The 20,975-nt window shown below is 46.1% G+C and overlaps 2 protein-coding genes across 5 annotated transcripts in view; one reads left to right on the forward strand and one right to left on the reverse strand.

The window, feature by feature from the left end:
* LOC149352431 (tachykinin-like peptides receptor 99D) overlaps window positions 1–20,975 on the forward strand; it is a 578,367-nt gene that overhangs the window by 463,056 nt on the left and 94,336 nt on the right. The window lies entirely within an intron of this gene.
* LOC149352432 (uncharacterized) lies at window positions 289–2,272 on the reverse strand. The gene is made up of 2 exons (XM_089577163.1): window positions 2,261–2,272; window positions 289–651 (listed from the first exon to the last, which is right to left on the reverse strand). Exons 1-2 carry the CDS (start codon window positions 2,270–2,272, stop codon window positions 289–291), a joined length of 375 nt encoding a protein of 124 aa, XP_089433289.1.

Consider the following 20,975-nt stretch of genomic DNA (forward strand, 5'->3'; position numbering starts at 1 on the left):
CTTCCGGAAAATGGGGTCGTGTTTACAGCCTCTGGCAAGCTACCTGCTGCCCGTCTAAGAGCGGTAGAGAACTCTCATTCGTGCTGCTTGCTCTGACGCCTTCAACGTGAGCATGGTTTTCTTCCCTGACATGCGGTTTTTGTTGTTTTGCGAAGTTCTTGCTGCAGAGGCATGTGTCTCCAATCAGTGCCGTGCTTATCTTCTTGTCATTGTGAAAAAAGTATCTGCTACTCAGACTGCTTTTGAGCGCTCTGCGTTCACGTTCTGACTTTGAACCTCGAGGCTCGTTTAGCCCTTGAGGCCGTAGCCAAGGCCACCGAGTCCGTAACCGCCTCCGAAGCCGCCGTAACCGCCACCAAATCCGAAGCCCCCTCCGTATCCTCCACCGTAGCCGCCGCCGTAGGCGACTCCAAGGTCGTAGTTGGCGAGGATGGGACCGCCGTGGCTGACCTTATGGACGTGGTGCAGACTCTTAATGAGGAAGGATGGTCCAGGGAGGGACTTGCCGTAGCCGACGCCGTGGCCAAGTCCGCCGCCGTAACCGAGGCCACCACCGTATCCTCCTCCGAAGCCGCCGCCGTAGCCACCACCGTACCCAACGAGACCAGCCAAGGAGACACCAACGAGGGCGCTCACGAACAGGGCAACAATCTGGGGCGAAAAGAACAATCGCTGGTCACACTGCTGCGTCAACCGCTCCCCTCTGCTTTCTTGCAACATTTTCGATTTCCTTCTAAAGACTCAGTATAAGGTCCCAGTGTCAACTAAGCCAAGTCTGACTGCTGCATCAAATATTTTGAGGCCTTCTGGACTCGGTAAATTTTTCTCCTGAAAGTATTGAAACACTTCTTCGACGTAGTCTTAAAGACAGTCATCGTGGTTCGCAAAGGTGCTTCGTAGACAATTTGCTTGCACAAAGAAATGGCGAAAAGCACAGCTGTTCTATTTCAACTGTAACATCTTTTGTAATGGCCTACAGAACACAATCCACCTAGGATGCTAGTGTTAGGCACACAACTTCTGTAACGAGGATGCTGCGCACAGTAGTAACATAGCAATTAGTTTGTCTAAACTGCAGGGAGGCACCAGTTCTTTTGTAAGGTGATTACTAAGCGTAACCACGGGTGCTTATTACGGCACAGCTTTCAGCTGGAATTTTCAAGCCCAGCATCTATTGCGGCTGTAAAATCCTGCGTTTGAAGCTGCTTTGTCACTTGCGCCTTCACAAAACTGGTCGCCATTTGACCATGTCAGCTTGACCGCCAGGCCATTTCATTTATTTTTGCGTTTGAAGCTGCTTTGTCACTTGCGCCTTCACAAAACTGGTCGCCATTTGACCATGTCAGCTTGACCGCCAGGCCATTTCCATTTAGGAAATGGCCTGGCGGTCAAGCTCTTCATGGCGAGGTCACATGTTTGAACGCATCAAGATGAATGAATTCATCTTAATTTAGACACGCTAACAATAACGGATTTTCGGAAACGAAATGAGCCTCGGATGTTACTCCTTTTGGAAGAGCTTTAATGAGTGGGCATGGTGCCCACTTTTAATGGCAGCTACCTCAAGTGGCGATTGGCAGCTAGTTACCGATGCGAATTCGTTGGCTTCGTTGTCGGCAGCTGGGCTGACCAATGCCATAGACGCGAAAAATTCCGACTATGGAAAAGTCGTTACAATTAAAGTACGGCTCCTGGGGACCGGTCCTACTGTGCGTACACGTGCAAGACAGCCTCAGCGCCATTGTCATTGCGTTTTTACTAAACAGTATTTTACAGCTAACTAGGTAGATTATGCTTTTTGCGGAATGTACAGGGTTAAAGAACTATTATTTATTCCTTCGAGCCTTATCAGTTGTAAAATTTCTAGCGAAACTGTTGGTTGTTTTTTTTTTGTATTTGCGGGAAAAGGTAACGATCTCGTTCTGTTGTGACATGTTGCTTATTTTGTATCATTTATCCCCTCGTGCTTGTGTTTACAATTCATTCTTTTCACTCATTACCTCCTCTATACATAATCCTATGTTTGTCTCCCTCTTATCCGGGCAGTTCCTTCGAGACATCAGCGTGATTTTGCGGCTCAAAACGCAGAACTCTGTTTCTGGTTTCCTCACCTAAGCACTAGGCGAGCAGTATATATATAGAGAGAGAAAGCGAAGCAGCGTGCAATCTCAGGGCCCCGGCACCGAGCCGAGCTCCGCAGGGGGCGCTCGGCTCGGCACCGGGGCCGCGGCGCTGGCCGGTGCGGCGAGCGGGCGCTTACCATGGTCCTCATGGTTGGTGTTCTCGGTTGTGCAGTCAGGAACTGAACTGTGACTGGTGGTTGTGGCGGCACGCCTTATATACGGCCGGCATGCCGGAAGGTTGGATGCACTTAATAATGAGCGCGTGCGTATAGTCCTCCTCGGCGCGCTGAATTCTGCTCTAATTCCTGTCACTTCCTCTCGCTTTTCAAGATATGGCGCGCGCCGCGGAGAGGCAATAATCAAACGAGCCGTCGCCCTCGCTCTGGACGCACCCGATAGCCAACTGGTTTTCGACAGCCGCGCCTCTCCCCGCTGTTGCGCCCGACAAGTGCGCCCTCGGAGGGGAGGGGGTATATCGGTCCGAGGCGCGCTGGCCAGACAATGCTTGTGCTGCCGCCCCGCTATTTTTACGCTTCTCATTTGACTGCCGGCTGGGTGGACTGGTTAAGCTGCCACTTTGTGGCACGGCCGCTTCCCGGGCCGCGGACTCCACCGTACGCCCGAGGTCGTACATGGTGGCCGGGCTGCGGCTGGGCCGGCGGCCGCACCACTCGGATTGGGGCCGTTATTGGAGCGACGCAGGGTGCCCACCGAGCACACTGTACGACGCCAGATCGGTAGTTAACTTTCGATACGACCATATTTACACTGCAAGCGCCCATCTTTGTTCAGCTTTGTTGTTCTTTTGCGGTCTTCCGATGTTTTTTTTTTTATTATTATTATTGTGCGTATTGCAAGTGGCTCGCATTTTCGTCGCCATTCCACACGGCGCGATCTTTACACGAGCCCATCTGGTCGGCACGCATCATTTTTCTCCCGTCCAAGTGACCCAATACTGTACTCCTCTAGTGTATCATCAGCAACTGCTGTGTTGTAGACATGGCTGCAAGTGACTGTGAAGGTGACGAGTGACATTTTCGTGTTGGTGGCCAGTGACTTCTGAGTGAACGCTTTACCGATTCGTGACACTGAACGCCGGCGGCTTGAATTAGGGTTTGTTGTATGGGTGTTTAACGTCTCAAAGCGACTCAGGCTATAAGGAGACGCCGTAGTTAAAGGCTCCGGAAATTTCGACCACCTGGGGTTCTTTAACTTTCGCTGACATCGCACAGTATACGCGGTAAAAATTGGTATATTTGTTTTTGAGGAAAGGAAATGGCGCAGTATCTGTCTCACATATTTCGGTGGACACCTCAACCGCGCCGTAAGGGAAGAGAGAAAGGTGGGAGTGAAAGAAGAAAGAGAGAACACGGGCCTCTAGCATTTCGCCTCCTCCGAAATGCTCCTACGGTGGCCGGAATCGAACCCGCGTCTTTCGGGTCAGCCGTCGAGCGCCATAACCACTGAGTCACCGCTACGAGCGCTAGAATTATGGAATTAAAGGAACAACCTTCAGCGTCAGGCCCAGGGGCGCTATGCTGGAAGGCCCGAGTTTGCTGAAACTCGGAATCTTCCCGAGCTCTGGCGACGCCCTCAGATAAGTGAACTAATGGTAGCAAGACAAAATTCCACCCTCGTCACGCCTCAAACTTCATTGGGTTATCTGGATATATTCCGTGCTTTATCATCACATCGGCGCCACCTCATCGGCTTCTTGGGCGATCTACAAAGAACGGGTCACGTGAGTCAACCGCCGGTGCACTTTTCATTTGTGTGTCGCTCCACCAAGTGCACTGCGTGTGCAATTAGACAAACGAGGTTTGTTGAATTTTATAATGCACTTAATACACCTTTATAAGCATTTTATAGTGTGCAAGATTTGGATTTAAAGCGCTTTGGAGTGATTTATGCTAAAAGAGTAGAAAACTGAGCTAGTTGGTTCATAATTCTTGGTGGGTACAGCCGAAATAACAAGACGCAGACACAGAAAGGAACACGTAGAACGTAGACGAAGCTTCGTCTACGTTCTACGTGTTCCTTTCTGTGTCTGCGTCTTGTTATTTCGGCTGTACCCACCAAGAATGATTTATGCATTATTAAATTTTGCTTTGTACCGCGAGGGAACGCTAGCAACGCCCGTCATCAGCTGACCGCCAATGGCGACGAGGTACATGTGCAACGCTGTGAAGGCTACGGAAGTAGTCCGCAAAAAAAATAAAGAGAGGTGTATCACTCCGCGCTGTTCTGTGGCCGTGTGGTCTAACGCGTCGCTCCGGAGAGTCGACAGGCAATGGGAGCGCGTGGCTTCAAATCCCGCATGGTGAAACTTTTTTATCTCACATTTTTTTTTTCATCCCAAGTTGAATTTCGCGTGACTTGATTGAGAAAACTCGTTTTGTTCAGAATCGCTTGAATATTATGCCATGTTCTGGAATGAACTGCATGCATCTGTTCATTTCATGCATACCGCGTTAATGTGAGCTGTCTGAAATTCGTTGTCAATGAGCTCGCACCGGCTTTTGGTCAGCAGTGGCGGTTATCTTCCCGATTCTGCAGCGTTGTGACTATACTTTTTAGATGCAAGTGAGAGGTTTGTGCGAAAGATGACATTCATTCGTCGGATTTAATTAATTAGCACAGTGGTGAGTGCTCTGCAGTGGCCCGATTAACAAGTGGCCATCTGCAACTTTCGATTTCGCCGTTGGCGAGGAGCCCACTTTTTTTTGTGGGCCTCTCTTAAGGTACCTGGCATGTTATGAATTGTTCTGCGCAACCGGTTAGCGGCTGATCCAGTCTTCGCCAAAAGAGACTGGGATCGACTTTGGCACTGTGCTGTAGAGTAGCCCAAAGGACTTGCCGAGAACAATTATTTTTTACTGACTGCAATGTTCAATGCATAATGTGCCTTCCTCGTGAAATAGTTGGCCTTCCCCATGTCAGGGCTGGACTTCGAAGGGGCCTTTACGCCAATGTAGGTCCCGTGGACGCATTCCACGACGTTTGTGATGCCGCCGCGCAGAAGGAAACGCTCCTCAACATACGCACGCTCGGCCGCAGTCGTGGGCAAAGCGAGCCACCGCATCTGCACAGCCGCGTCGATAAGCGCGTCGGAGACGTCCCTCACACAGCGGCTCTCAGTGCTTTATGAGCGTCCAATAAAGCGGTCTGCGCCGACGCTCCCCTGGAAGCTCCCGGTCGCGAAGAACCGGAGGGCGCAGAGGACTTGCTCTTCGACCGAAAGCGAATGAAGCCCGGTACGCACTCTCCGAAGGCGTGGGTCGTCGCCTAACTATTTACACAACCATCGTACCGATTTTTTGGAGAGGCGAAAATGTCGCTGGAATTCGTCGTCGGCCAAGGCAGTAAACTGGTCCAGCCAGCCGTACTGACATTTGCCGTCAGAGGAAGCGATTACCCAGGCTGCTGCTGCTGCCGCCATGACAGTCCCGAGATGAATTCGGGGCACTTCACCGTTCACGAGTTTAGCTCCGAGTTCACCTGTCAATCAAAACTATTGGTCACGCCCCCGGCGTTCCGTACATAAATTATAGGCGTACGCGCTATGGGTGGGCCACTCCCAACATCCCTGCCGGCTACAGGTATGCTGCGCGGCTGTGCTGATTGCTGACAGACACCGACGATGTTGACCATCAAAATATAACAGGCAAAACGGACGTCATCGCTGATTAATCTAAACACCTCTGCGAAGGACACGCAACGTGGCAAAAGCCGCCGATTTCTTAGCTCGCATACCAAGATTGCACAACACTATAGCCTGTTGCAACCACGTAAGACACAGCACAACGCTGAAGGCGCGTCACACCTGCTTGCAATGCGTCAAACACGGAGCACGTCGACGAAACGGTGCTTGGAGCACGTCCTACTCCAACAACATCGCATCACAGGTGTTTTTGGCTTGGCCGTCCTTTCATCAGTGATAAAGCTCAGCATCAGTGTGTCAAACACATCTGGGATCGACAAACGATCACTGCTCCAGACCCAGTGGAATAAAGTGTTTGTAATTTCCAGCACGCAAGCACTGCGTACTTCACAACCGTAACACCTTTCTCTGTTATAAGTCCGATTCCATTATTACAAACAGGATCCCTCACCTGCCCGAATGATATTAATGCGATGTCCCTGCCGTATACAACGGCGATCGACGTTAGTGACCAAACCAGTCCGCAAAACCTCGAAGTGCGCGACGTTAACAAATACTACGCAGATACGCGCGCCACCCCCTTCACAGCTTTTAGTCAGCGTCTGATGACATAGGATGAGCTGTGTCGCTGGGTAGCACGCTCTTCGCATCCGCAGTGCACTAAAAAGGCGTCATACACAACAGGCATACGTAATGAATCATTGAATACAGCCAAACAGCAATTTTTTTTTCTCACACCGCATCACAGCCGCTCGCACGGCCAATTTCTACCGCTGAGATTCGCCAAGAGCGTACTAAAAGCAATGGTTGGCCATAGCGGGGTGCGGCAGCGGCCGTAGCAGTGGAGGGCTCCACCTGAGGTCACTGCAGATAGCAGCAGTGACGCGGGGGTGCAGTGAAGTTCAGTTTTTTGCTTTTGTTTATGATGCAAGCCAGAAGATGCATGACTGTTATATTTTGATATACGGCACAATAAAATATATTATCGCAATGGCCGAAAAATAAGACCGATTCAGCGTGTAGTAGTTGCCCAGTCTTTCCAGTCGAAGGCAGCGCTACCGGCGGCGTGTCAGCGCAGGAGCTCTCTCGTTTTCGACACGGTGGGCTGCCGCTCTAGTTCGTATGTAAGCCACGCTGCAAGCAATGGCCTCACTATCGCCTCTAGCGGCAGAAAGTGTCAAATCTTTGTTAATTTCCTAAAGCTATGCTTTTCAACAACGCTTTATTGAATTCAGATTTTAAAATACATTTGGAAAAGAACAAAATGTTCATAATATTATCTGTTGCCTTTTAACGTATTCGAGAGAAGAGAAAGGGTTGATACAAGAGTGCACCTAGTGCACACTGTTCGTCTTCGGAAATGGAGAGACAGATAGAGCCTGAAAGAGAAGACACGCCTTTGACGCGCCCGAAAAGGCGTGTCAAACAGCTAGCGGCGAGTGTGCAGAGAGATAGCAGAGAAGTCACGATTTTGCGATTGCTGATATGGCGCTGATAACTTCAGGTAGCGCTGCGGCCTGGTATTGCGCAGAGTATTGTGTTTGCAGTGTGAAACAGGCGCGCAGGGTGCTCTTGTATCGCCTTTACGTGGCTTTATCTCTACATTTTATTGTCCGCTGCCTGCGCACGTTCCGCGCTATCTTCGTTCACTGACTGCCGTCATCGCAAACTCGGATGAAACTCGGGCGACCGCCAAACTCGGGCCTTCCGGCATAGCGCCCCAGGTCTGTACAGCGCTTTTATGCGATAACAATTAGGTTGTCGTCTTGCAAAAGCCACCTGATTTCTCAGTAACAAAATTCCCTGATTGGTCGCGAGTGCCGTGAAGTCATTAGCACCACCCAATTTGAAAACCTGAGAACAAGAATGTTCGAGTTCCTTCCACTGGATTATTTTATGGGATTATGCTAACCCGACCCACTGTTCCTCCTTAATTCACCCACTAATCCATCTTAATCCACCGATGTATCCCCAACTAGTCCACCTTAATTCATTTTCTGAGGGGGGCCTACTTGCAAATTGTGTGAGTCCTTTGAAATATTTGGGGATGGGCTAACTTTCAGATGCTGCCACATTTTCTTCTTTCAGAATGTGGTTAAGAAGGCCCGAAGTTTTTTTTTCTCTAACTAGCTTGGGCAGATCGTAAAAGTTCGTTTTTGGACCGGAGGACATCGGAACAATTAAAGACCCGCCAGGGTGGCTCAGTGGCTTAGACGTTCAGCAGCTGATCCCAATATAGGGGTTCGATTCTGGCCGCGGAGGCCGTATTTCTATGGAGACGAAATGCAAGAAAATCCGTGTGTTGTGCGATGTCAGCGCACGTTAAGGAACCCCAGATTGTCTAAATTAATCCCAAGCCCTTCACTACAACGTCCCTCACAGCTCGTGTGCCGCTTCGGGACGTTAAACCCCATAACTTACCATTTACAGTTTGCACAAACAAGATGTGAGGTGGACAATAAATGAGTTACCAGGCGCACATGCATCAGAGAAAAGAGTTTCTCGTGGTTGGTTTGTGCTATCCAAAATAACTGCCAACTCCTTCGTCGTGACCCCTCTGTCTGTACACCTCCAAATGAGATAATGTGCGCGTTCACAGGAAATGTTAGGTTTGTAGCAGTCAGCAGCAGAAACAAACAACTTCAAAGCTAGCGGTGAATTGACAGCTGGTATTTAGCGCTGCTGAAATATTCTGCTTTAATTACGATGGACGGCGCGCAGTAGTGCAAGGACACGCCATGGGGTCGGGCTGAAGAGATCAGCGAAAACTGTCAGTAGCTTTCTGTGGATGTGCCTCTCCGGAGAGAAAAGTGTTAGCATTTCGCGCTGCTCTTTCACATGGGCCCTGTGAGTTACAAGATAGCATTTACCCTACTCTGTAGGCTCACCTGACAATTTTATTAGTATACTTTATGTCTTTATTTGCTCCGACTAATGATCCTGAAGATCAGACTTTACTCCAGTCTTGTCTTGACTTCTCATTGTAGCAACTTATTTCTGAACCCACGCGTTGTTCCGCCACTTCTGCAAATGTTCTGGATCCTGTCTTCACCAATAATCCTTATCTTTGTTCTAATATTGCGCTCTCAGAAGGCCTTTCGGATCATTGCATAATCACTGGAAAGGCTAATTTCACACCCCATATAAAAACAGCTCTCAAGAAGCAAATCAGGTGCTACAACCGGGCAATCTTTGGTGAAATGAACGCTGAGTTGTCAGTTTTTGCTGAGCACTTTCTTCTGGATTTTGCAACACATTCAATTGAGGACAACTGGAACCTTTTCAGAAACAAACGTTCTACGCTTATCGATTGATTTATACCTGTCATCACTATACCACACACTAACACCGCCCCTTGGTTTAATAGCCGCCTACGTCGCGTGAACAATAAGAAGAGGCGTCTTTACAGACAGGCTGACAAAAACCGGCTCTGCTCTTCCTGGAAACGCTACAAAGTATGCGATAAGGAATATCAGACGGTGCTTAAATCTGCTGGTCGCCATTTCTTCACCCATGATTTACCATCAGTGTTAAAGAATAACCCTCGTAAGTACTGGCAGACAATTAACCCTTCGAGTCATCCTGATGTAACTCTAACCAATGCCGAGGGAGGCAGCGTTCCTGTGGCTGAATGCGCACAAGCTCTTGACGACGCATTCACATCAGTCTTTACCCGAGAAGAGGTTTATTCAGCCCCTGCTACTACGAATAATTCTAATACCTCAATGTCCGAAATAATTATTAGTGAAATGGGAATCCTATATTTGCTAAAGAAACTTAAAACGACGTCAGCGTCTGATCACCTTGGTTTTAATAACAAAATACTCAAGAATTCATCTGAAGGTATCTATCGCATCTTTTCTGCTAATTTTTCGTAGTCTCTTTCATCTGGTTTGGTCCCACGTGACTGGCGCCTAGCTAAGGTTGTGCCCATTTTCAAGTCCAGTGATCGTTCTTTAGCACTTAATTATCGACCAATTTCATTAACTAGCACGATTTGTAAACTCATTGAACATGTGATTCATTCGCAAGTATTTAACTTTTTAGAACAGCACAACATCATCTTTAAATACCAACACGGCTTCCGTAAAGGGTACTAGTGCGAAACGCAACTTGCTGGTTTCATCCAAGATCTTCATTCATCTGTTGATGCTGGTATTCAAGATGACTTCATATTTCTTGATTTTTCCAAAGCGTTTAACAGGGTTCCTCACAACTGGTTATTAACTGAGTTAACACTTCTTAATATTCACCCTCTTGTTATTGCATGTGTTAAATATTTTCTCTGTTCCAGGTTTCAGTTTACGACTGTCAATAACCATAATTCGTCTCTCAGCCAAGTTCATTCCGGCGTTCCAAAAGGAAGCGTGCTTGGCCCCTTGCTTTTCTTGATATTTATTAATGATTTAACTAACTCAGTTTCTTCCCGAATCAGACTTTTCGCTGACAATTGTGTGATTTATCGCAAAATTTATACTAACGAAGATCGCCTAGCCCTTCAATCCGACCTCAACACAGTAGCAGCATGCATGGTGCTCTACTTAGCTTATGCAACTTAACCTTTCTAAAACAAAATTTATGTCTTTTACTAACCGGATGTCTAGATTTCAAACAACGTATTCTTTAAATAACACTCCAGTTGAGTTGGTAACCACTTATAAATACCTCGGTCTTCACGTTCTTCCAGAACTAACATGGAACCACCATATTAACCTTATTCTTGCATCCGCTAATCAGTCTTTAGGTCTCTTAAAACATAACTTAAGGCATGATCCCTCCCACTTCCGATTACGTACTTACACCACTCTTATTTGACCCAAAATTGAATATGCTCCGACTATTTTGGACCCTCATCAAGCATACTTAATAAATAACATCGAATCTTTGCAGAATCGCGCAGTTCGTTTTATCTTCTCTGATTATTCGCGTCATACCAGCATCACAGCCTTGAAAAAACGCGCTGATCTTCGGGATCTATGTCTCCGTCGTAAAGTTATCACTTATTCATCACTTTTATCAGTTTATCACTTTTTCATAAACTGTATCATCACTCAACGCTTCATAATGACTTTTTTTCTTTGTCTTCTTCCATTTTTGACCGCCGCGACCATCCATTTAAAGTTAAGCGCTTGTCATGCCGTACATCTAACTATGTACATTCATTCATATCACGTACTATAACTGATTGGAACACTCTGCCTTCACATGCTGCTACCGTCACTGATGCGGATAAATTTTATAACCTATTGGCTGCCACTATCTCTGCTTAAATTTTTTGGGTACATTGTTAACTTACTAGTGCATTAGGTTTCTGTCTTGTATTTCTGTTATTGATGGTTCTTGTTTTATTTTCATGCCGTTGTTTGTGAGACGTTGTATAACTTGTATTAACTTTACTGTCTGCTTCTCTATTCATATTTTTGTTTTTCTCCTTTACGCTTCAATGTTCAATTTTGCGCTTTGTATTTTTCTTGCAATGACACATGTGCTTTTATCTGTTTTGTTTAGTTTCTTCAAGTTGTGGTTTATTTGTTTACTTTTGATTACATGCCTGTACCCCCCCCCCCCCCCCCCCCGCTACGTAATACCCTCGAACTGAGGGCACTTAGCGTTATTTTGTATAAATAAAATAAATACGTTGAGGCAGTGCAGCGCATACGGGTTGTATAAGAAAATTGACCCGAAATAAAACATTTTCGTTGAATCGTTGAGCCTGTTTTAAGCAGACGCAGTGATTAAATTTAAACCAGTCGTGACCAGACCAGATGCCATCAAGTTTTGGGGGAAAGAGTTCATCAGCGTGAACTGCAGTGAATACTAATAACATACGTTAACGTATTAGTGAACATATCGACATCCTGCGAATGCCGTAGACAACCGAAACAACAACACAACATGAAGCACACATTCAGGCGTAGCGAACCTCTGCGTAATGTATAAAATAATCAAAATCTGCGTCGCATAGTTAATTATTTACTAAAACAGCGGTAATACCTATGTTTACGAAGAACGTAGGGCAGAAAAATAACTAAATTGCAAGTTGCTTCATTGGTCGGTCGCAGCGCGTCTTACTGTTTGTTTTCGATGGTGCTCACTTTTGGTACTAAAAAATGTTTTTGCCGAGAGAAGTGCTGGATGCAAAGGTTATCGAATCAGTTTCTTCAGCCACGTCGTCTACTAGTATTAGGGACAGAACGGAATGTCATAGTAATTTCCGGGTTCAGTTGTATTGAGGTTAAATGCTAAGTCGGGCAGATGCGTTCATGATCCGAGAAGAAAATTCAGGAAACAGCGCTACAAATAGCGGATAGTGATGGAAGTGAAATACGCCAGCGGTTACTAGCAACCAATGTTCATTGCTTCAGTCAGAAGGGCGCTATTTGAGAAAGATCTTTTCGACTCCGAAGTAAGAAGGCTGAGAGCATATCCGGTGAGGAAGTTGTTATCCACTGCGCAACCGTTATTCGCTGAAGAAAGTACTGCGAGAGAATTTTTGAACAGCCGCTCTAGTCAAAAGTCAAACAGTGCCCGCATCTCGTGGGAGCGCAAGATAATGCGCATTCTGGAGAAGGCTGTCAGCAATGCGGGTGTCAGATGGCTTTTCTCGATCCGAAACAAACTGCGGTTGTCCGCACAAAAGGAAGGATGAAGAAGATTGCCCGCAGGGCGGGCGAATAGAAGCATAGTGATATGATTTTTTTTCAAGCATCGTTGGAATGTCCTTAACAAGACTTCTTCAGACAAACCCCTCTAATGATCGCCTGCATGGGCGTGCAAAGCGTGTGAGAAGTCGGTCTTCAGACTCCAAAACTGCTCGCCTGCTTCCTTCATCGAGAGTCGCTGTGAGGTGACATTGAAAAATAACAACGTTAGCGAGGAATAGTGGCAGATGAGTGAAAAGCTCATATCCGAGGCCTACCGCGGCTGGGTGTTTCACTTAAGATGTTCGTCAATATTTAACAATAGCCTTTTTGAGTTAGAATAGAACTTTTTTTGGCATAGCATTTTCAGCGTGTAGCGCATCAGTATACCGCTAAGACGTGCGAACTAGTAGGCTGATTGGCTATATTAAGTAGTTCACTTTTTAACTAACACTGTTAGTTTCCTTATTTATTGAGAGGCCAACCATAAATTCTATCGATATCACATTTTAGAATTTCAAAAACGCAGTTGCCCTCGGCGCTGTGGGCCAACAAATTCTGGCTATTTCCACGAGTTAATTGCGAGCACTGGAGGGACTGCTTTGCTTGCAAGCTTCTTAAAAGCGCACTGTATTTTGGCGCAATATAGCCAGAATTGGTTGGGCCGCGCCTTTGATAGCTCTTGGGGCCCGTTTTCTATCAAGAAAGCAAAGAATATGCACTGGCGACAAAAAACTTCAGAAGTTACCATTGATTACTGCTCTAAAAATACCCGCAAAAAGCGCCTTAAGTAACCTTTTGAAGGGCGTGATAGCAGGCATGTTAATTGTATTAAGGTATTGTATTTTGTTATCAGCTGCCGCGTCTTGTATATCTATTTCAATAACAAACAATGAGAAAGGGGACTGTGGTTGCAAGTTCTAAGTTTCGTACACTGTCCGGATCAGCTTTTTCAAATCATTGAACAAAGCAGATACAAGAAACAGTATTTGTAGTTTAAGTTTTGATACAAGTAGCATTTATGTACTACCCAAGTACAATAAATATGATTGCGCAGCGCACAGAACTCGCATAATGCACGGTAAAAGCACAAAAAACACAAAGGGGCAAGAAATACGGCACAGCGCTCAACTAACAGCTGACATTCCACAATGATCCGGAATACATGTTCAATAGAGATTGGTTCTTTGGTTCAGCGCACGAGGCCGGTATTTCCTTTTTCTTGTCCCTTTCTCATTTGCGCTGTCACCACACTATACGTCCATTAAAGTGAACTACGACTCCCCTCTTTCTCTGAATTATTCGAAAAATCAGCTAGTTTGAGCAACCGCCTCGCATGCGGCAGGTGCGGGGCTCAATCCCCACTGACGTCGGGTACCCACCGGCGATGCAGTGGGTGCAAGCTTTTCTCCTACCTGGTGCTCGGCTTCTTAGGGGTTAAATGCTTGGGAAATGGGTCTTTGGCCCCACCTTGAGTAGAAGAACACACCTTGTGCCATGGCGCTCTTTGGCCGCAGATGCCCCTGCGCCTTAAAAATTCATCATCAAAAACCAGCTATGTGCTGCCAGCTATCTATATGTGATGCAACACGTTTTTGCTGCGTTTCGCTTGACTTGGGGCATTTCATTCCGAATTATTCAACTTCTTTGACGCGATAGCATTAGGAAGGCCATGAAGGCGGAAACTGTCCGGAGGCGTTTGTGTGAATCTAAACCTGCCAACCGTGGCAGGTGGTGTTTATGGGGACTTCCCTCTCTCCATCTACCACCTTCCAACAATTTCTCTGTCCGCAATGCCCCATTCCCGTCTCCTTTTGTAAGGTAGAGGAGTGATATTTCGGACGAAGGATGACTGAGCAAAAATGAAAATGGCTACGAAGGAACTGACTCGGAAAACAGTGAGCCAACGTGGAAAACAGACAGCCTCTCGTTCCTGTGCAAAAAATTGGGGGGACACTTCAGCCCCGCCTTAAGGACATGACGCGATAGCGTGAACGAGTTAAAACCCATATACGCGGAATTGGTCATTTCCAACTTCACATTCATATGTCCCCGGGAGTCCTCATACCACTCGCCGGTCGCGCAATGATGCAGCGATTAAGGGATGCGCCACTGCCCTGTGATGGCAGGTGCTGCCACTGGTGAGTCTTGTGCGACGCAGGTTGCTGTTCCCGAGCAGCTTCTCGCGATCAACCATTGATTTAACTGCCACCTGCCAGAATGGTTATTTCGCTTACAATCCGGTGGGTAGGTTGTGATATCGCCACAAGGTCACGTGACATAGGTTGCCGTCCTGAGATGCTTCTCCGCGGATGGCTGCCTGGGCCGCCCTACGCCACCCTTTTTATCGCTCACAACGCTGACAACGCCGGTACCGGGTTTTAACGGGACCTTTAACGACATCGCGTTAAAATGAGGCTTGCGGAAGCGTTATCGCGTGTTGCTTCTCGCATTGCCCGGGAAGAGCAACCTTGGTCCTACAAGCGGTGGCTGCGTTTGAAAAAGTCACCTGTCGGTGCAGTGGCGCATCGCTTAACCACAACGCCACTGCACCGGTAGGGGTATGAGGACTCTCCGCGATCTATCTGTGCAACAGATTCTGCGTAGTTGTGTAGTCACGTAGTCGTAATTAGAACAGAACAATAATGTAAATAGATCGAGAGTGAAAGGCAAATAACTCAGAATTCGAATAGAATCGTAACTGGAATAGATTGGTGAATGAAAGAATAATGCTGCCGCGTTCCTCTGCATCAATCCATTTTAACGCTCATAATTTTTTTTATTTATCGTTATCCGAAGCTTAGCCGGAAAATACTTTGCTTGTCAACAGCGATGCTGATGAGCGTCTGAGTGTTTATTTTGCTCGTTAAAAATTTTTGCGATGGCAAAGCACTTGTGATGTTTTTTCTTCAGCCCCCTATTAGATAATAGAATTATTTGACTGCAGTTAAAGATTTCGAGAGCCTCTTTTAGTTCTAGGAGTAAATATTATTTCATACTTAAGCATCTTTACTAACTCCTCCTTCCGAAACCGGCTTAAGAAGGTATGAAACAATTCAATCGCGGCTCTTTCCCCTTTTTTTATTGAAACAGTGCGAACGGCCACTGAGCATTTAGGACAAGTGGACTCACAGAAGGGCGCAAAAGTATTTTCGAGCGCATTTTGACGAAAATATTTCTCTGGTGTCCCTGTAGAGCATAGTCGGAGCCAGATATTATTTTTCAGGCATGAGAAATTAACCTTGCTATTTTTCAAGAGCCCAGCAGAAGTATAATGAAAAGCAACTAGCCCACAGCCCCAAGCCATATCAGACGCAGGTGCACGGTCTCAAAGCGGTGGCACGTGCCTTGCACCCAGCTTAAAATACACCCAGCTCGTGGCCTGCGCGGCAAGCTGGCTCAATGAAATGCTGCGATGCTGGGCCGTACTTTAGGTTAATTTTTTCTTGCAATTCTAAGGTTTATAGGCACTGCCTGTGACGTCATTGATGCTAGGCAGCAAGCAATATGATTTACGGGTACGTCATTCCGACCCCCGCCTTCCGGCTAAGCACTGCTACCAACCTGTAAAACAGAGGCAGCTCTTAAGAACGGATAATAAGACTATTAGATGCACTATAATAAGACAATTAACGCACTAATAACACTATTAAACGCAAGTGGAATAATCGACACGCTATGGCGTAGTCGGTGAACTCTGTGTTTGAGCGCTAAGGACGGCAGCTTGGATCCCCTTCCTCTTGTTTTCTTCTTCGAGTGATTATATGATGACAACTAATTACGTGCAATATATTTACAATCTCTCCAGTGTGTGTGTGTGCGTGCGTGTGCGTGCGTGCGTGTGTGTGTGTGCGTGCGCGCGTGCGTGCGTGCGTGCGTGCGTGCGTGCGTGCGTGCTTGCGTGTGTGTGTGTGTGTGCGTGCGTGCGTGCGTGCGTGCGTGCGTGGCTCTGTTTCCTTTCAGGTCAGACTTTGTAATGCATCTGAGCGAAAATAGCTCTTTTCAAACGTGTGAGCGCGAGCTGTGAGGTGAACCCGGAAGTTGTTGTTTTGTGTCTTTCACAGAGCGGAATTACGCGAGATCTGGTGTCAAAGGCGAGGCTTATCGATGACAAAGGGGTGGAATAACGGATCCGGAAAACGAAGTTATAAAATATCGCTCCTGGTTCGCAAATGAGTTCGCTTTTATTTAACGGACGAGTAGAAAATTTCTGTGATTTTGATTCATCCGCGGTGGCTCAGTGGTAAGGCGCTCGTCTACCGAGCGAGCCGGAGTACCCGTGTTCGAAACCGGCCCTGGCGGCCGCGTTTCGATTGAGATGAAACGCAAAAGGTGCCCGTGTGCTCTGCGATGTCAGTTCAGGTTAAAGATCCCCAGGTGGTCGAAATTAACCGGAGACCTCCACTGGGGCACCTCTTTCTGTTTCTTATTTCAGTCCCACCTTCCTCCCTTCCCTTACGGCGCGGTTCGGGTGTCCGCCTAGATGCGAGAAAATTGCCGCGCCATTTCCTTTCCTCAAAAACTTTCCAAAGCCTAATTTCATTGCTTCTATATAAAAAATAAAACTGCTACGCGCTAGTATGGTCGAAATTAGTTAAGGTGGAATGGCCGTGTGCGGTTTCCTTCAAGGGCTGCAAACTCAATCGAGATCAAACAGAGCCCCTCATTTTTCTTGTTCGCTATACCAGGTTTTTCAGGAAGCCTACCACTAATTTTAGAAAATAGTGTTTCTGAGGTAAACAAAAGCTTTTTGCGGCACAGTGTTCGCAGTCGTCAAAAAACAGGCGAATCATGGTGACTAGTAAAGTGATTAACCAAATTTTAATATTTAACTATCTATACAGATAGGCGCCCGCTTGCAATTAGACATTTTGAGCCGACCGTTAGTAATCGTCATATCTATCAGTTTTTAGAGTTTCTAAAACGCGATTGTCGTCGCCTTTGTGGCTCAACTAATTTGGCCTATTTCTCGCGCCATACGAAAACCCCACGCCTGTAGGGAGCGCAGCGTTACGTCAGTCAAATCTCGACACTCCACGGCCAGCATGTACACGCGACAGAATCTGCCCCTTCCGTTGCACAGCGCTTCCCTCTCCTTGCCCCTTCGCTGCTCCAGCACGAGCAGAGCAGAATGTGTGACATACAAAGTGGATTGTTTTCACTCAAGCACTGGTGGACTCCTCCAGTCCAGTGCGATAAATATCTTGATATGAATATTAAGGCGGTACAACATGATATCTTGGAAGCCTATACAAAGAACCCATGCCTTTCCAGCGTAGCATATTAAATGATTAATCTGGAGCAATAACAAAAATAGTGACGTCCTCAGATATATTGATTAAGCCGGCGGACAAAGGTGGTGCCATGGTTGTTGTAAACGTCTCCGATTACGTACGCGAGGCCCTCAGGCAGCTTGACGACAAAAGTTTCTTCCCACATCTTGGCTATGATTTGACACTGGAATACAAACCAGAAATAAGCAGCACTCTAGACGTCCTAATGAAACCTGGCAAAATTAATGAAAAAAATGTGCCTCTTGCTAGTCCCGCTTAGTCCAGCCGTCGGCAGATTTTACTATTGCCCAAGATACATAAACAACAACCCAGGCCGAACTATCGTCTCTGCTGTTGGCACAGTTACAGAAATGCTCTCAAGTTATGTCGACTCACTCATTAATAATAATCCTGCCAAGTTTCATTCCTTTGTAAAGGACACCACTCACTTCCTCACTGATATCAAAGATCTCAACATCTCGTCCTATTCAATGCTTGTAACGCTAAATGTAGCTTCGCTTTGCACAAATACCTATACCTCATGAGGATGGCATACTGTCCGTAATGAAAGTATATGAAGAGCACTGCCTCGACGGAGCAGCTGATAGCTCCACTTTGGGCACTCTGCTGCCACTCATACCTGAATTTGAATTGAACAACTTTGAATTTAGCGGTGTACACTATGTTCACTTCAGTAGAACGTCTATGGGCACTAAAAGATGGCCTAATTATGCTAAAGTTATATGGGTTTTCTTAAAGCCGCGTTTCAAGGTAGCCACGGTTTAAAACCATTCTTCTACAGAATTATTGATGGCTATGACCAACATCCTTAGACGAAAATTTTAAATACTGAAAAATGTAAGGCACTGACATGGAAATATTGGACATACTGGTCCATTCTTCTGATATGTAGCAAAAACTTTCTTCACAGTGTTTCCATCGTTCTCATCGAGCAGTTAAGACTGCCATAGAAAACCAATGGGGAACGCTCCTGAAGACAGCAAAAACGTTAACAGCAAAAAAATGCAAGCCTACCGACGGGGGATCTGCGGATATGTTGATTGTTACAGTGAAACCTTACAATATACGAAAAAATTGCGCTCATAAACTCGTTCCCGTTAAAAAATGCTTTTGTCCACAATTGTTGGATATGCTTTCATATGTGGTTGACGGGGAGGCAGAACTTCTTACATTCATTGCAGAATTTAACTGTTTCCATCCATCAATCTCACTTTAGTACTCTTACTCGGCTTCAACTATTAATTTTCTTGACGTGGCAGTGTTATTTAGTAATGAAAAACTAGTTACTATCCTCTATATAGAAAGCCTACTGACTGCCATCAGCACCTCAAATTTAACAGCAGGCGCATGAAACATTGCAAAACAAGCATTCCTTACAGTCAAGCAGTCCGCTTTAAAAGAATAAGCTCCGAACCATCAGAACTGCGCAAAACTTTCGGAAGACCTTACTAAAGAAAAATATCCGGCGAAGGTGATTGATGCCGTAAAACGCGCAGACTCACTTTACATAGAACCCTTATTGACAAAACTAAAGAGCCTAGGCTTCGACAGCCTACAAACAGCCTACGAGCCTACTACTAGCCTACTACGACAGCCTACTAGCCTCGTACTAACTTACTCAGCATCGGTGCCCAATGTAGCACCTATTCTGAAAGGACATGAAAATATATTAATGCAAAGTGAGCGGCTGAAGGATATCTTCTGAGAACCACCGAGAAAGGTATACCGGCATGCTTAAAATTAACGTGACCTTCTAACTTCTTTCAAAATTACCACTCCCGTATTCAGCGGCTGTTCACCATGCAGCAAACCTCGGTGCAAAGTTTGTTCACAAATGCCGACATTACAAGTAGCGGTCAGCATCGCTTCTTGTTGCACAGTGAAGATAAAAGGTAACTACACATGTGACAGCGATAATGTGGCCTTTCTACTCGAACGTTCCGTGTGCCGCCTTCAATATATTAGACAAACTGTGACACCTTTTCAGTTGCGTTTTAATGACCACAAAGCTCCTAGCACCAGGCTTTTAATTTGCCATTATTCAAGCACATAGCCATTCCCGGCCACTAATTCGATAAACTAAAAGCCGCAGTTTTTAAATCCGGTTTTGAGTTACACCACGACGAGAAGGAAGGGAATCTTTTCTAATACTCCTGCCACACGGCAAATTTAATGTCATGCTCATTGAATGACATCTGTTCGATTTAATGACATTTTTTTCTTAGCGCTGCTACACGACCAAAACTAATGCCATTTGCAAATGATGGCGATTGCGATGGAAAGAGAGTACAGCATACAAAAATTTCGATGTATGCTTCACCACGTTGCCAAAAGTATTGCTTCGAGAATGAAAAGCGAATTTAAAATCTTAATCTCCATTTCAAAAACGTCTTAGTCACTACAATCTACCACGAGTCCAAGCCAAGCCAAAGCTAAGCCAGCTGTGCAGGCAAATGGCGGACGTCGCTTTGTGAAATGAGACAGTTTTAGCTGTGCGTACGCAGAAGCTTTGCGTACGCTACGGGCGCACGTTACGCGCACTGACGCCCGCTCTAGCAACTACAGTTTTAGTTATGAGTGGCTAGCGTAGCGCTCGAGAAGTATAAAATACTGCGGCGCTATCTTGTGACAGCAAGTGAAAGCTCCTGAACTGTGAGCCGAAGAAACTCTTTTCTGTTTTATTAATGGCAGCAATGGATGCATGTGAATGCTTTGTTTTTTTTTAAGTGTAAATCAATTGAATCAAATTAAAATATAAATTCCAGTACAAAGTTGGAGAAGCCCTTCGCCGGGGGTTGTTGCTATGACAACAGTGTACGCCGTATACAGTTAGGCTTAACACCAAGAAATTCTTTAATTTACCTCAAAAACGATGAATATTTCTCACCTATATCATTACGGAGGTAATATAATGCGCAAAATAAAAGCGAATACAGCCGTTTAAAACAAGCTATCACGTCGAAAAATGTAGCGGCGACGCAGTATTTGGTCTGAAGCGGGCGGGCATGGCGCCGCCATATTGTCAACGTTAACCAAGCAAGCCACGCAAGGCTGGTAGCGAGAATGAGAGTTTTGTTTTTTGCAATGCTATTTGGCATTTATATATATATAAATGAGCGACCGCACAATTCAATGGAGTCAGAAATATTACAATACTTGCGACGCTTTTGTATTTACTTTTCCGTGTATATTTTCACTGCTCTGGTGTGGAGGTAATACATTAGCTCGCAGGTTCCTGCCGAATGAGTTCTGTAAA

Source organism: Amblyomma mixtum, chromosome 3 (assembly GCF_055824585.1).
Source record: "Amblyomma mixtum isolate Tamu chromosome 3, ASM5582458v1, whole genome shotgun sequence".
Lineage (NCBI taxonomy): Eukaryota > Metazoa > Arthropoda > Arachnida > Ixodida > Ixodidae > Amblyomma > Amblyomma mixtum.